The sequence below is a fragment of the Nannospalax galili genome, unplaced genomic scaffold (assembly GCF_000622305.1).
Source record: "Nannospalax galili isolate Female #2095 unplaced genomic scaffold, S.galili_v1.0 scaffold236, whole genome shotgun sequence".
NCBI lineage: Eukaryota > Metazoa > Chordata > Mammalia > Rodentia > Spalacidae > Nannospalax > Nannospalax galili.
The window spans coordinates 2,821,355-2,834,082 of NW_008338710.1; the positions used below are offsets into that span (position 1 = coordinate 2,821,355).

General features: G+C 40.0%; 1 protein-coding gene across 1 annotated transcript in view; it reads right to left on the bottom strand.

The window, feature by feature from the left end:
• Rfc1 (replication factor C subunit 1) overlaps positions 1-12,728 on the bottom strand; it is a 91,778-nt gene that overhangs the window by 61,405 nt on the left and 17,645 nt on the right. The window contains exons 2-3 of the mRNA XM_008833232.3: positions 9,910-10,038; positions 3,047-3,122 (exon numbers count right to left, since the gene is read on the bottom strand). Of these exons, the coding sequence (XP_008831454.1) occupies positions 3,047-3,122; positions 9,910-10,038 (205 nt within the window). The remainder of the gene's footprint in view (positions 1-3,046; positions 3,123-9,909; positions 10,039-12,728) is intronic.

Here is a 12,728-nt window from a genome sequence, read left to right on the forward strand (position 1 = left end):
TGTTAGATCCCTTCGAAATGGGAGTTACAGGCAGCTGTGAATTACTGTATGGGTGCTAGGAAACTGAATCTGGGTCCTCTGAAAGAGCTATTAACCACTGAGCCATCTATACAGCCCCTACACTGTATTTTTTAAATAGTCATTGAGAACTACATCCTCAAGGCGTATCTGTTACGAATTTTAATTTTATTTTTATTCAGTGATAAACCTAAGTATTAGATCCCTATTGCTGTGGTAACAAATCACTGCAAACTGAGTGGCCTTAAAAAAAAAAAAAAAAAACACAAACATGGGCTGGTGCAATGGCTTGTCATCAACCCTGATGAACTGAGTTCAAGCCCCAGGACCTAAATAATAAAAGGCTGTCCTCTGACCACCATATATACACAGTGGTATGCATGTGCTGTGCTCACATATATGTAATAGCTCTGAACAAAGTCTGCTATGGGACTCATCAGGGTGTCAGCAGGAATATGCTCCTTTCAGGATTCCCTAGGGGAGGATGCATTTCCTTGTCTTCTCCAGGTTGCCAGCAATCTGTGGCTCTTACCCCATTCCCCGATGTTCAAAGTCAGAAAACTAGGCAGGTTGACATAGGCCAGAAGGATAAAAAGTTGAGACTTGCCTGGGCTACAAGTTCAAGGCCAACATGGGCAACTCAGTGAGACCCTGTCTCAAAGTTAAAAAAATATATATAACTCAAGGGTAGAATGTTGCCTAGCATGTGTGAGGATTCAATCCCCCACACCACAAAAACAAACTTCAAGCAGGGTACTTCTCATGCTGCAGCTCTCTGATCTCTGACCTCCTTCCTATACTTTTTTTTTAATGTATATGATTATTTTGTGTGCATGTATGTTAAGTACACAGCATGTGCAATGCCCATGGAGACCAGAGGGCATCAGATCCTCTGGAACTGGAGCTACAGATGGTGGTTGGACACCATGTAAGTGCTGGGAATCAAACCCCAGTCCTCTACAAGAGCAGTCAGAGCTCTTAACTGCTGAGCCATCTCTCCAGGCCCTTCTTACTCCACACTTTTACTCTCTCTTCAGATCTCTCTGCCTCCTGGCTCCTTGGGCCTGTTGAGTGTCTTATTTTACGGTCACCTGGACAGCAACCTGCAACCTGTACTTCCTTTTGCTGTTTAACCTAACATAGTAACAGGTTCTAAGAATCAGGGTGTGGCTATCTTTGGAAGTCATTACACTAAATACTCTGCCTAATTGCCCAGACTACTTAATGCAAATCAGAACAAAATATAAGCACCTAACATAGAGCCCAGCACAAAATAGATAGTTCATAAACTTACTGTCCGTCCTCTTCCTCTGTATCATGTCTCATATTGTTTAATATAAACAAGAGGAAACTCAGAGAACAGAGACACACATTCTCAAATTCCTTACAATATAAGGTAGTAAAATGCAGTCAGTAAATATTCAAGTACTCACCATCACCGAAAATTCTAACATTTTACGTGTTATGGCACATGCCTGTAGTCCCAACTACTCCCAATGAGGAGGCAGGAAGCTAGAGCCTACCGCAAGAAATTCGTTGTTTTGTTGTTTTTTTTCAAAAACGGGTAAAAAGAACCAAAAATCTTGACAATACATAAATATTCCTTTAGGCTACATTTTTATTTTACGAATTCATACCCATTGGGCATGATGACACATGCCTATACTCTTAGCATTTGGGAAGTGGAGGCAGGAAGATCAGGAGTTCAAAGTCTATTTAAATACATCTCATTTCTTATTTTGGCTCAGGAAGAGTTCAAAGTCATCTTAATCTCACCTTCAGCTACCTAGTGAGTTCTAGAACATAGGAGCTTGACTCAAAAAGAAAAAAATTTTTTAAAGCATTGATAAATTAAATCAGGTATGATGCCTTGTGCCTACAGGCCCACCTACTCAAGAGAAGTGCTTGAGTCCAGGGGTTGAGACTAGGCTAGGCAACATCACAAGACCTTGTTTCAATAAATAGGGCTGGAGGTGTAGTTCAGTGGTAGAGCACTTTCCCACTATGCAGAAGGGTATCAGTTAATCCCTGACACCACAAATAAATAAAAAGCATGCACAAAAAATCCTGTTCCCATCTCAAAACTATTTTCAAAGAAAACCATTCTGTGTATATTCCTTTTTTTTTTTTTGTATATTCCTTTTTAAATACAAACAAAATTAAATCTCTCAGTCACGAATAGAAAATAAATTTTAGATATTTGCTTTGGAGCCAGCAAGATGGATGGGTAAGAAAAGGTACCTGCCTCCAAGCCTGAAGACCTGAGTTCAATCCCCAGGACCCACACAGTGAAAGGAGAGAACAGACTCCTACAAGTTGTCTTTTGACCCCCACATACCACACACATGCCCTAGCATACATGCCCATATACAAACACATATAAATACATAAATAAATAGGATATTTGCTTTGAAAGAACTATTGTAAGGTACTTTTTTACTAATTCAATTTCCAAGAATCTTAGCTTGAAGAAAAATTAATACAACTTTTTTAAATATGGGCTGAGGACATATATAGCTCAGTGGTGTAGCACTTGCCTAGCATGTATAAGGCTCTGAGTTTGAGCCCTTAAATGTGGGGGGGATTAAAATATAACATATTCAAAGTAAATCTGAGACATGCTACATACATATTCTCTCCCCTCTAAACAAAGCTTTAATACATTAAAGTTATTTTGGTTCTGATCAGTTCTGTGTTAAATAAAGCTGTCTCACTTGCCTAGCATGTACAAGGCTCTGAGTTTGATCCCTTAAATGGAGGGGGGGGGATAAAATATACCATATTCAAAGTAAATCTGAGACATGCTACATTCATACTCTCCTCTAAACAAAGCTTTAGTACATTACAGTACTTCGGTTCTGATCAGTTCTGTGTTAAATAAATCTGTTTCAAGCACTACCTAAGCTCTCTCTACAAAGTGCTAACTAATGTCACAGAGATGTACATGTATCAGATGTCAGTTTGGAAAATGGTGTTTTATGAGGGAAACATAATTTTAACACTTTAAGGTCATCAGAAGAAAAGTTACCTGAATCATAGATGATTCTCTTCTTCTTGTTTGGTTGCTTTTGTTTGGAGGCATCCTCTTTACAGGAGCTATTTACCTATAAACATCATGGTGTGATTAAAACAAAAGGAGCTCATAAAACTTAGCCTCTTTCTCAGTGAGACTTGGGCTTAGTGGTTTTCAACAGGGGCAATTTTGCCACCATGGAGACATCTATCAATATCTAGACACTGTTTACCACAAATGGGGGTTGGAGGAGTCTTACCAGCATCTAGCATAAATAAGAGTGCTATTAAATATTAATGCAACAGTTATCTAGCCCAAAAATGTCAGTAAAGCTCTTACTGAATTACAGATAGCAGGACAAGACCATAACTGGAAGTAAAAGAATTATAGAAAATGCTATCTTATTATTCAGCTCCACTTTCAATACTACCCAATGTATAACAGAGTAAAAGGATGCCAAGTATTACAAGGAGATAGAGTTTAGACACTGAATGCCCTTAAATGCTTTGGTCTCTAAGCAGTGCTATTGAGAGGTGGCAGAACCCTTAAGAGGCAGAGCCCAGTGGAAGACCCTTAAAGGGAAAAGGAGAACCCCACCCTTCCTCTTTCTCTTTGTCTCTTAGCCATGAAGTGAACAATTTAGCTCTACCATATGATGTGCTATTTTGGCAGCCCATAACAATGGGACAATGAATCATAGACTGGAAACCTCTAAAACTCCAAGCCAAAAAGACCTCCTTTCTCTTTGTAACTAAATTATCTTAGACATTTTGTTATAGTTAATGGAAAAGTGACTAACACACAAGACAAGTACTTCACAAAAATAAAAGATTAACAACAAAAGTAGCACTATGCTACCATTCCATCATTAACTAATACATGCTGGAAAACTAAAACCAAGCCAAAAGGTAGTACATATATCTGTAAACATCACAAGTCTAGGAGGTAAAAATATCTATGTAATTCTGTCCATTATAACAAAACTGTAAAAATATAACAACCACCAGGCATGGATCTCTGCATTCAAGGCTAGTCTTGTCTATACAGAGAATTCCAGGCCAGCTAGGACTACACAGTGAAACCCTGTCTCAAAAAAGGAAAAAAAAAAAATTAATTTAAAAATAAAAATAAAGGCCAGACGTGATGGCAGAGGCCTTTAATTCCAGCACTCAAGAAAAGGTGACAGGCAGGTCTCTGGCAGTTTGAGGCCAGCCTGGTCTACACAGAGTTCCAGGCCAGCCAGGGCTACAAAATGAGACCCTGTCTCAAAAAAGAAGAAAGAAAAAAAGAAACGGGCATGTTCTTGCTGTTGTTCTTTACCAGGAAGCTTCTGTCTAGACAGTAATCTTAAAATAAGTATACAATGCAGTGTCCCCACTTACAGCCACAGACGTGACTACTCCCTTTGAGGTGCTGGGGGCCAAACCCAGGGCCTTACACATGCTCCCACTGAGCTACATCCTTGGCTCTTTTTCTTTCAACCAGTTATCAGAGTCTTGCTGTTATCAGTCCTAATTTTGCAAACTGCTGATTAATAAAAGTATACATTAAAAGAAAAAAAAAAGAGGACACACAAGGCAAGAAGAAATGAAACCTATAGTGGTTTTATGTGTCAACTCAACTGGGTCATAAAATATTCAGATATTTGGTCAAACATCCCTCACACATTTGTGTAAGGTACTTTTGGATACACTTATTATTTAAATGAATACCACACCCTGAAATAACTGAACCTTATCCAACCAGATGAAGGCCTGGAAAGATAAAAGCAAACCCTCCCCTGAATGGGAGAGAATTCTTCCTGTCTATCTGACTTCTAGGTAGGACATCAGTTTTTCCTGCCTTTGGACAAGAAGAGGAACATCAGTTCTCACTGGGTATGTTGGATAGCTTCAGTTGTCAACTTGACACACCTGGTTAGAGGGGACCTCAATTTAGAAATTGTTTCCATTGGACTGGCCTATGGCCATGTCTGTGGGGCATTTTCATGATTGTGATGTGGGAGGCCCAGTCCAACTGTGGGGGGTGCCACCCCTGGGCAGGTGGCCCTGTATTATAAGAAAGTAGGCTGAAAGCCCGGCAAGATGGCGCACACCTTTAATCCCAGCAGAGGCAGGAGGATCTCTGTGAGTTCAAGGCCAGCCTGGTCTACATAGTAAGTTCCAGGCCAGCTGGAGCTACAGGGAGACCCTGTCTCAAAAAAAAAGAAAAAAGAAAAAAGAAAAAAGAAAAAAAAAGCAGGCTGAGCACAGACCAGAAAAGAAAGCCTTAAGTAAGCAGTTCCTCCATGGTCTGTGCTCCAGGTTCCCACCCTGAGTTCCTGCCTTGGCTTCCCTTGATGATGGACTATGAACTATAAACCAAATAAATCCTTTCCTCCCCAAGTTGGTTTTGGTCAGTGTTTTTACCACAGCAACAGGGAAGCTAACTAGAGCACTGGGTCTCTCTAGCCTGCCAATCTTCAGACTAGACCCATACCCTCTCACCTATCCTGAGTCTTAGCCCTTCAGAACAAGTCTCCAACTTACCAACTGCAAATCTTGGTATTTGTGGCCTCTGTGCATCTTGAACTGGTTCTTTGTAACGAACCTACTTATCTTCATTCTATTAGTTCTATTTGGCTAGAGATACTGACTAGTAAAGATTTTAATACTGAAAAATGGATACTGCTATTTTAAAAACTTATCTAAAATAAGGAAGTGGCTTTGGAAGTAGACACTGAGTAGGAACTGGAGGGATTTTGAGGTACATACAAGAAAAAGCCTAGAGGGGCTGGAGAGATGGCTCAGCAATTAAGAACACTCACTGACTGTTCTCACAGAAGACCAGGGTTCGAATCCCAGCACCCATATGGCAGCTAATAACTGTCCGTAACTCCAGTCCCAGGGGACTCAGACAGCCTCTTCTGACCTCCGTGGGCATTGCACAACATGGGTGCACTTACCTACATGCAGGCAATACATGCATACACATAAAATAAAAATAATAAATAAAATATTTTTAAAAAAGAATGCCTAGAATGCCTTAAAGGAACAATAGATAGAAATATGAACATTAAAGATAATTCTAGTGAAGGCTCATGAAAAAGAATATAGTGCAAATCTTTATCTCAAAGAACATGAATATTAGCCAGGTGTGGTGGTGCATGCCTTTAATCCCAGTACTCAGGAGGCAGAGGCATGCAAATCTCTGTGAGTTCCAGGCCAGCCTGGTCTACATAGGGAGCGCTAGGCCAGCTGGGGATACAGGGAGACCGTCTCAAAAAGACCAAAACAAACAAACAAACAAAAAGAAAACCCATGAATATTACCATGAATGGAATGTTGATAAAATATGAATGCAAGAATTGGGAGTCTGGCTGGGTGGTACCAGTGACTTTCCTAGCATGCATGAGGCCCTGGGTTTGATCCTCGATGTCACCATAATAAAATATAAAAGGAAGAAATATGAAAGTTAAAGGCCAACCTACTAAATTCTTAGATGAAAACAGTAAAAGACTTTTGAAAGCTGCAATGAAGAACTCACTTGTGTTCTATGGCTCTATGAAGATAAACCTGAAAATTCAGTACTAAACTGAAAGAGATTTTGAAAGAGAATGCTGAAGGTGCAGCTTGACGATATATAGTGATGTAAGAGGAAAGAAAGGTGAAACGAAGAATTGCTAAGCAAAAAGCAGAACTTGATGACTTAGAAAACTCTGTCCACATTGTAAAAAATGAGGTAGCATATTGTTTTTTTTTTTGTCTTTTTGAGACCAGGTCTCCCTGTAGCCCCAGCTGGCCTAGAACTCACTATGTAGACCAGGCTTGCCTCTGCCTCCCAAGTGCTGGGATTAAAGGCGTGTACCACCACGCCCAGCTGAGGTAGCATATTCTGGACAAAGTACCAAGGATGCAGCTGGACTGTCACCAAAGAGACAATTGGATGACACAAGCAGAAACCCTGCCAATCTCAATGGAAGGGGGGTAGAAATAGGAAAAAAACAAAGGAATCCTTCCTCTTAGATTCCACAGAACAATGAAGTTATTCCTAAGATATCATCAGGACTGCCTCTTCACCTTCCACCGGTAGGAAACACCACCTTGGTTTCAAAAGACCAGACAGCCTCCACCTGAAAAAGCCTCTAAGGAAAAGTGACCCTGAAGAGCCACAAACTGCTGCCTATAAGCACAGAAGTGAAACTCAAGTGGGTCAGCAACGTAAGTTATAAAACCAGCCTCTTTCTCTACTGAGTACAGACACTCAAGGAAAGGCTGTCTGAGGACACAAGGAAGACATTCATCTGAAAACCAAGAAAAGAATCCTCATCAGAAACTAAATCAGGCAGAACCTTGATAATGGGTATAGAGCCTCCAGAAATGAAAGAAAATAAATTTCTGTTGTTGAAGCCACTGGATCCATAGTATTCTGTTATGGCATCCAGAACTGTCTAAACTATGACGCACAGACTCAAGAGCAAAGGCACGCAAGAGAAACCAGTCCTCATATAATCCAGATACTGGAATTAGCAGACAAGAATTTTAAAGCAGCTACTTTTTACACTCAAGAACATAAAAACTATGAAAAGGAACCAATGTTGGGGCTGGAGAGATGGGTCAGTAGTTAAGGGCACAGGCTGCTCTTGCAGAGGACCTGGGCTTGGTTCCCAGCACCCATACGGCAGCTAACTGTTCATAATTGAAGTTCCAGGGGATCCTACACCTTCTTCTGTCCTCCACCGGGATTACACAACACAGGTACACTTACACACATGCAGGCAACACACTCATACACAAAATAAAAATAATTTTTAAAAAAAATTTTAAAGACCAAAATAAGAAAATAAAATGACCAGATGTGCTACCTCACATCTGTAATCCTGACACTCACAAAGTGACAGGGACTAAAAGAAGACCAGAATTCAAGGTCAATCTGATCTATACAGCAAGCTCCAAGCCAGTCTGAGGCTACATGAGACCTGGTCTCAGACAGAATGAGACAGAATATATAATAGCAAAAGCTTCCCAATTTGATAAAAGACATAAATTTACAGATTCAAGTTCAGAAACCATATACAGTAAAAAGTAAAACCACACCTATATGCATAGTTATTCTATGCAAACCAAAGATAGTTGTTTATTTGTTTTTGTTTTTTTTAAAAAAAGTTTCACTGTGTAGCTCTGGTTGGCCTGGAATTGGCTATGTAGACCAGACTGGCCTTGAACTCACAGTGATCTTGTTTATTTGTTTTTTTAAACAGGGTCTCCCTGTAGCACTAGTTGGCCTAGAACTCAATATGTAGACTAGGCTGGCCGCTAACTCACAGTATTCTGCCTACCTCTGCCTCCCAGGTGCTGGGATTAAAGGCATGCACCACCATACCTTACAAAAGATAAAAATTTTTAACAAGATATTTATTAAAATGTAAAACTGCATCGATCTGAGAAAAAAAAACTACACACAAGAGAACACAGTATGAAAACACTAGTAGCTCATTAAACTGGAAGCCAAAACAAAGTGAAACATCTTTAAATGGCTAAAACAAAAACTGACTCAAAATTCCACATCCAGCAAAACCATCCTTCAAGACAAAGTAAAGGCATGTTCATGCACACAACATCTGTCACCAAAAGAACAAGAAATGCTAAAGAAAACTCTTCTGGTTCCAAGAAAATAGCATCAAATGAAAACTCAGATCCTCAGTGAGAAATGAAGAGCACCAGAAAAGGCCAGTGTGTAGGTCAATTAAAAAGAACATTTTTCCTAGGGAGTGGTAGCACATGCCTTTAATCCTAGCACTCTGGAGGCAGAGGCAGGCAGATCTCTATACGAGGCCAGTCTGAGTTCCAGGGGAGACTCTGACTCCCTTAACTTCTTTGAAATACATTTCTGTTAAAAGCCAAAATTACACTGAATTATGAAGTACTAATATAGTCATATATGTTAACATATGTAACAACTAGAGCATAAAGGACTTCAGAGTTACAAAACCCTCACATTTTAAATACAGTGGAACAATATTAACTCAAACACATCGTTGTAGCCATCACCTACATGTCCCACTAATATTGTATCTGAATTTCTCTGGTTCCAAGAAAGACAGAAAAAAGAATAAAGCTTTCCTACAACACCTTCACTCATCCTAAGTCTAACATCATTTACCTGAGGAAAGGGGCTCATGTCTCTATGAGCAAACTTGGACTTTTTTCATACTGGCCTCAAACTCAAGATACTCCTGCCTCTGCCAGGCATGGGAGCACATGCCTTTAGCCCCAATACTCAAGAGGTGAAGGCAAGCAAATCTCTGTTGAGTTCCAGAGCAGCCTGGTCTACAATGGTCTAGAAAGTGAGTTCCAGGCCAACCAAGGTTACATAGCCAAACTGTCTAAAAAAAAAATTCCTGCCTCTCTTCCTTCTTATTTCTAGCATGTGCCACAATTGGCAAACTCTGGTCTTAAAATACAAAGTTTTAACAACTAATAAGGGTTCTATTTCTAGATCAAGAAAGCAAAAGAAAGACTGGGTCAGTGGTACATGCCTATAATCACATCAGTAGGGAGGCTAAGGCAGAGAATCAAGAGTTTAAGGTCATTGAGATACACGGTGAATTTAAGGCCAGGCTGAGGTACATGGTGAACTTAAGGAAAGTCTGGGATACGACTTAAGACTGGGAGAGAGGAAGGAACGAGGGAGAAAGGGAGAGGGGAGGGAAAGGAGGGCAACACCGCAGGAATGTAGCGAACTATTCTAGTGAGAAGTACCAGCCTCCCTCCTTTTCCCTTCTCTTCCTCCCTAATGAACAGAAAGCTCTATTCACACAACATTCCCAACAGACCAGGTTTAGAAACTGAATTTATCTGACACCTCACCTAATACAAACTTGAATATGGAAAACTGACCTTGATCTCCTTTATTCCTTTCTTTCCTCTGACAGTGTCCTCTGCAGATTTTGTTTTGTCATTCTTCTTTACTGTTTCATTTACAGGTTTTTTTCCACTTGGTATAACGCCAAAGAATTTCCGAATGTCCTAAAAACAAAGAAAGGAGACACGAAATATTAAATGTACAAAAATTTACTTTTAATTACAAATGGGACAGCTTTACTGACATACTGGTCTACCCCAAGTAATCTCTCCAAATCAAGGTATGTATAAAAGCCACCTGATGAAATTATCCGAGTTAAAAATTTTTAAAAATCTTATGAAACACCTAATAAAAATATTAATCCTCAGAATGTGACCAAAAACAAGGCAAAAATAGGCACGTAAAACTTTTGATAATGACAGCACAATTATAGAAGCAAGTCGAGAATAGTGACTGATCATGCATGTACACACATCCCACTGTCCCAGGCAGCTGAGAAGACAGAGTGCCATCCACAGCCACAATACTAACACTTCAGTTTGACAGAACAACTTCTACAACCCAAATCTTTCATTTTTCTTTTTTTTAATGTGTGTATGAGTGTTTTGCCTGCGTGTATGTATGTGCATGCATGCAATTCCTACAGAGGTAAGAAGAGGGTATCAGATCCCCTGGAACAAGAGTTATGGATGGTTGTTAGTCACCATGTGGGTGCTGGGAAATGAATTCAGGTCATCTGCAAGAGCAGTGGGTGCTCTTAACTGTTGACCTATTTCTCTAGTGATCATTCTCAGTAACTAAGGTACTTGAAAAGATTTTCTTCTATGATTCTTCTCAAACCCAAAAGAAAAGTAATTAATTTGGTAGATTTTTCCTGTATATCTCTTAATATATAAAAATTTAAAAGTTTAAAAAGTATTGCTTCCAGGGGCTGGCGAGATAGTGCAGCGGTTGAGAACACTGCTCTTGCAGAAGACCTGGGTTCAAATCCCAGCACCCACATGGCAGCTAACAACTGTCTATAGCTCCAGTTTCAGGGGATGCAACAGTCTCTTCTGTCCTCCATGGGCATTGCACAACACAGGTACACTTACCTACATGCAGGCAATACACGCATACAAATAAAATAAAAATAACTAAAATATTTAAAAAAAAAAAAAGTATTGTTTCCAGGCATGGTAACACATGCCTGTAATTCCAGCACTCAAGAAGTAGAGGCCGGAGAATCAGGAGTTCAGGGCCAGGTTTGACTACACAGCAAGTTCCAGGCTAGTCTTGGATACAAGAGTATATAATGTACACTCAGTGGGTAAATGTGTTTGCCATGATAGCCTGATGACCTGACTTCAATCCCTGGAAGCCACATAAATGTGGAAGGAAAGAACTGACTCCACAAAGCTATCCTCTGACCTCCACACATTAGTATGATTACACACACACACATACACATACACACACACACACACACACACACACACACTAATAATAATACATTTTAAAAGTAAATAACTGAATAAAATACTGCCTACCAAATGGAGAGCTCAACTATAAAGCTCAGACATCTGTGTCAAGTGAAGAATAGGACTTAATAAACCAAGCCCTGGTCATATTTACAACTTGCAAAGAATCGAATTTGAGGCTTACTATAGCTTCTGGAGGAAATGAGAGGTACAAATCAGGTTCTCTTTAAAACTGTGCAGTAATTTTTCACTCAAACAGTGGTGATTAAACACATACATGCAAAGGAAAGAGAAGGTGTGAGAAAAAAAGAGACAGTACAGATACACCATGGAAACAGCAAAACTGTAAATCAGTAATTAGGGTAAAGGTCCCAGATTTCTGCTGGGCGTGGTGGCATATGTCTCTAATCCCAGCATTTAAGAGGCAGAGGCAGGTAATCTCTGTGAAACTGAGGCTGGAACTCACAGAGTTCCAGGCCAGCTGAGGCTACAGAGGGAACCTGGCTCAAAAAAAAAAAAAAAAAAAAAAAGTCCTGGTTTTCAACCTGTTTGGGGACCACAGATTCATAAAATTGCAGAAGGAAAAGCACTACTGAGAAAACGAAACCAAGCACTTGGACTTACACGTACAGAAAATTCTGCATCGCCCTCAGCAATGCCGACTTCTTCCTCCTCGGCAACTCAGCTCACATTCCCTCTTTTCCTTTCTCTGTTCTGTTCTACTCCCCAGTTTCTACCCTCAGATGGCAGCACAGTGCTGAATTACAGCATCCTGATCTATTACAATATACACTAAAAATCTAAACTTTTACAAAAGAATTGAACCAGAATGGAATCTATTCATGTTGCCTTTTCACAACGATCGGCCTAGTATAAACATCCAAGAGGCGAAAGTGAGCAGTCTGCTAATGAACTCATAAAGTGACTTCAATCTTATTGTTCCAGTTCGAACACTTCCTGTGTAGTATTCAGGGCTTCAAAGCTTTCAGGAAATAGAGGAAAGCAAGCCCAGTTAGTAGCTAGCATACACAAATAATGGACCCAAACCTCTCCCTTGGCTTGGCTGAGAGATGAGTCAAAAAGGAACTAAATCTTTTCTGCATTTATTTATTTATTTACTATATGTGTGTATATATATTTGGGTGGGTGCACACGTGCCATGGCACATGTGTGGAAATCAAAGGTCAACTTGCAGGAACCAGTTCTCTCCTTCCATCATGTGGGATTCAGAAAAAGAACTCAAGTCAGCATGCTTGGCAGCAAGAATCTAATCACTGAGCTATAATCAGAGGCCCAAGAACTAATTTTTAATGTTACTTTTACAATTCTCACAATAGGAAGGCCTTCTAAGCAGACCATCAGGATTTCCAAAAATCCAGGGCTGGAGAGATGGC